Source organism: Montipora capricornis, chromosome 1, assembly GCF_036669925.1.
Source record: "Montipora capricornis isolate CH-2021 chromosome 1, ASM3666992v2, whole genome shotgun sequence".
NCBI lineage: Eukaryota > Metazoa > Cnidaria > Anthozoa > Scleractinia > Acroporidae > Montipora > Montipora capricornis.
In genome coordinates, this window is record NC_090883.1 from 40,899,535 (window position 1) to 40,902,034 (window position 2,500).

A 2,500-nucleotide genomic window follows, 5' to 3' on the forward strand; every position below is an offset into this window, starting at 1 on the left:
CGGAAGTCTGTCTTCCGAGACGTCCGCATGCAGGCCAACCTCGGTCTGATGTTTGAAACCAAAGATTTCATCAGCCTTCCACGTGCGCCGCCATTTTCTCTTTTCACTAAGAACCTGAGAGCGAGGCAGGACTGCATGCGGACGTCTCGGAAGACAGACTTCCGCTCGTCTAAAAATAACTTTCGTGGACATGACATATCCTGGCCAACCCCCTGAGCCTCCCTCTCTGTCCCCTCATTTTCTCCTGACTGTATCTGTTTACTCCATTCATTTTTCTGTCGGGATTAGAACAAACAGAGTGCTGTTCTGAGAAGGGGTATGTTTTGTCTAACGTTGGCATTGTCGCAATTCTTTTTAACAAATAGATTCTATGTTAACGTGCGTATGTTCAGCAGTAGATCACAGACGACGTCAAAATATGGCACGCACAAAAAAGTGGCACAAGAGTGTGTCACTGATGTTTTTAACACATTTTGACGTCTTCTGTAATCTATTAGTGAACAGTCGCAGGCCAACATGGAATCGCTTAAAAGTTTTTGATGACGACGTCAGCTATGCGCCTGTCCAATAATAGATAACAGGTAAGAACCAATCAAAATGCGTGCATTATCGCTGAGCTTATTATACAATTCAACAGAGATGTCGATTAGAGTGTTTGAATTTTATGTGTTATTTTTATTCCCATGTAATCCAACTGTGCATTAGCCCTAGCAAAGGAAATGGACCCGCACAAGGACAGAGAAAAAAACTCAGTCTCTACAAAGAGCCAATTGCTTAGAGTGGAAGTTTAACGGTTTTGCGCATGTCCAAGCTTGGTGCTAACAGTTGTAAATTTTACGGTTTCTTACTGAACCAGATGATGTTCATTAATCACTGAGAGTATTACAGCAAATACACTGAATGACTAAGGCCTAAATTTGGTGGAAGATACTGGGAGTATGCTCAGAAAATATCAATTTTAATTTTGGTCTCGAATTTATTGTACGGGTCGAACATTTTATTCTACGCACGAGTTATCTGTTCGCATGCAGTAGGTTCATAACACAAAGGAAATGATTGCAAAAGTAATTCCAACGAGTAATTACACTTTCATGGCATTGCTTCCTTTTCCTGCATCGGTGCTTTCGATTGTTTAAAAAACAACGGATTTAATTGGCCTTACGTGACATATTGCCCATGAGCAGAGACGTGCGAGGATCATTTCTCTCTTTCGTCTAAAGCCCGCACTTCACATATATAAATTCCTTTAATAGCAATTAAAATTACACTCTAATAGGTATCTCAGTGGAATGCTATTCTGTTCGTTCCGAAAACAAGATGAATTCCTTGAAAGATCTGGTAAACCGAATACACCTGTATTTGGAGTCTTGGGGCCCGTTTCTCGAAAGTCCTGAAAACTTTTGGTGAATCTACCAACAGCTTGTTTTGGAAAGCCGATCTTTTAACATGTTTTCAAGGTAACAAAAAGAAAAATGACGGTAAAGTTTGACGACGTAGATCCTCTCCGTTCTTGAGTTACAAAGGGAATTGTGACACCCGAAAATGGCCCGTAAAGTTTCGGGACTTTCAAGAAACGGCCCCTGGCCCGTAAGCGGAGTGTGAAAATGTTGGGTCTTTGAATTGCAACTTTTTGAGCTACGTTAGTACTTTTCCAAAACCGAGTAGCATCAAACTATGTTCAAATAAGTTACTTGCTTGACTGAAAGCTTGGGCATTTTTCTCTTTTGCAACTTTAGCTGTAAGATCGTACCTGTTTGAAAAACAGATGTGAAGTCAAACTGGCTGTGGTTGGTCTGAAAATTAAACAACAAATCTGAAGCATTGTATCATGAGAGAACAATTAAAAGAAACCTGGTTGACGCTCTGCGATAGCGTTCTGCTTTTTTTTTTTCCATTCTGGTGAGAATATGAAATATAGTTACTGATGACTTGGTGGTTAGCATTTTTGGCGTTTCAGCTTGGTCACATTTCTCGCCAGTTGGAAGTGAGCTTTCGCGCGAAAACAACGTGATATCTTCACACATGAAGATAACATGTTATTTTTACATGTGAAAAGATCACGTTGCTATTGTCTCTCGTGTTGAAGTATTTTTCAACACTCGAAGAGAAATTTCGTATCTCCGCGCGGCCATGTAATAACCTCTATATAACAATCATAAACAAACACAAATAAAAAGCGGCGAGGAAGCCAAAACAGAAACCATTAGGCTTTTAACCTTTGACTCCCAAGAGTGGTCGCTACGTAAATTCTCCTCACAATTTCAATGAAATGTCAATCAGACAGGTATTGAAAATTACGAATACCGGTATAGATCGTTTTCACTGTCACGCAATAAAAAAATAAATCAAAAACTATCCAGTGCAAAACGCTAAAAAATTGTTATGTTATAGAAGATAAGGAAATAAGACACTTGTCCAAGTTTTAGGCCTCTGCGTTTCCCCAAACTTCAGATATTCGTCGAAATGTTTCGCAGAAATTTACAGAGCCCAGTATGAAACC

At 39.8% G+C, this 2,500-nt stretch overlaps 1 protein-coding gene across 3 annotated transcripts in view; it reads right to left on the reverse strand.

Annotated features, from left to right (window-relative positions):
- The window catches only part of LOC138044017 (STE20-related kinase adapter protein alpha-like), a 20,100-nt gene that overhangs the window by 1,793 nt on the left and 15,807 nt on the right, over positions 1 to 2,500 (reverse strand). For all 3 annotated transcript variants that reach the window (XM_068890609.1, XM_068890600.1, XM_068890617.1), the window contains exon 11: positions 1,751 to 1,793. In XM_068890609.1, the coding sequence (XP_068746710.1) occupies positions 1,751 to 1,793 (43 nt within the window). The remainder of the gene's footprint in view (positions 1 to 1,750; positions 1,794 to 2,500) is intronic.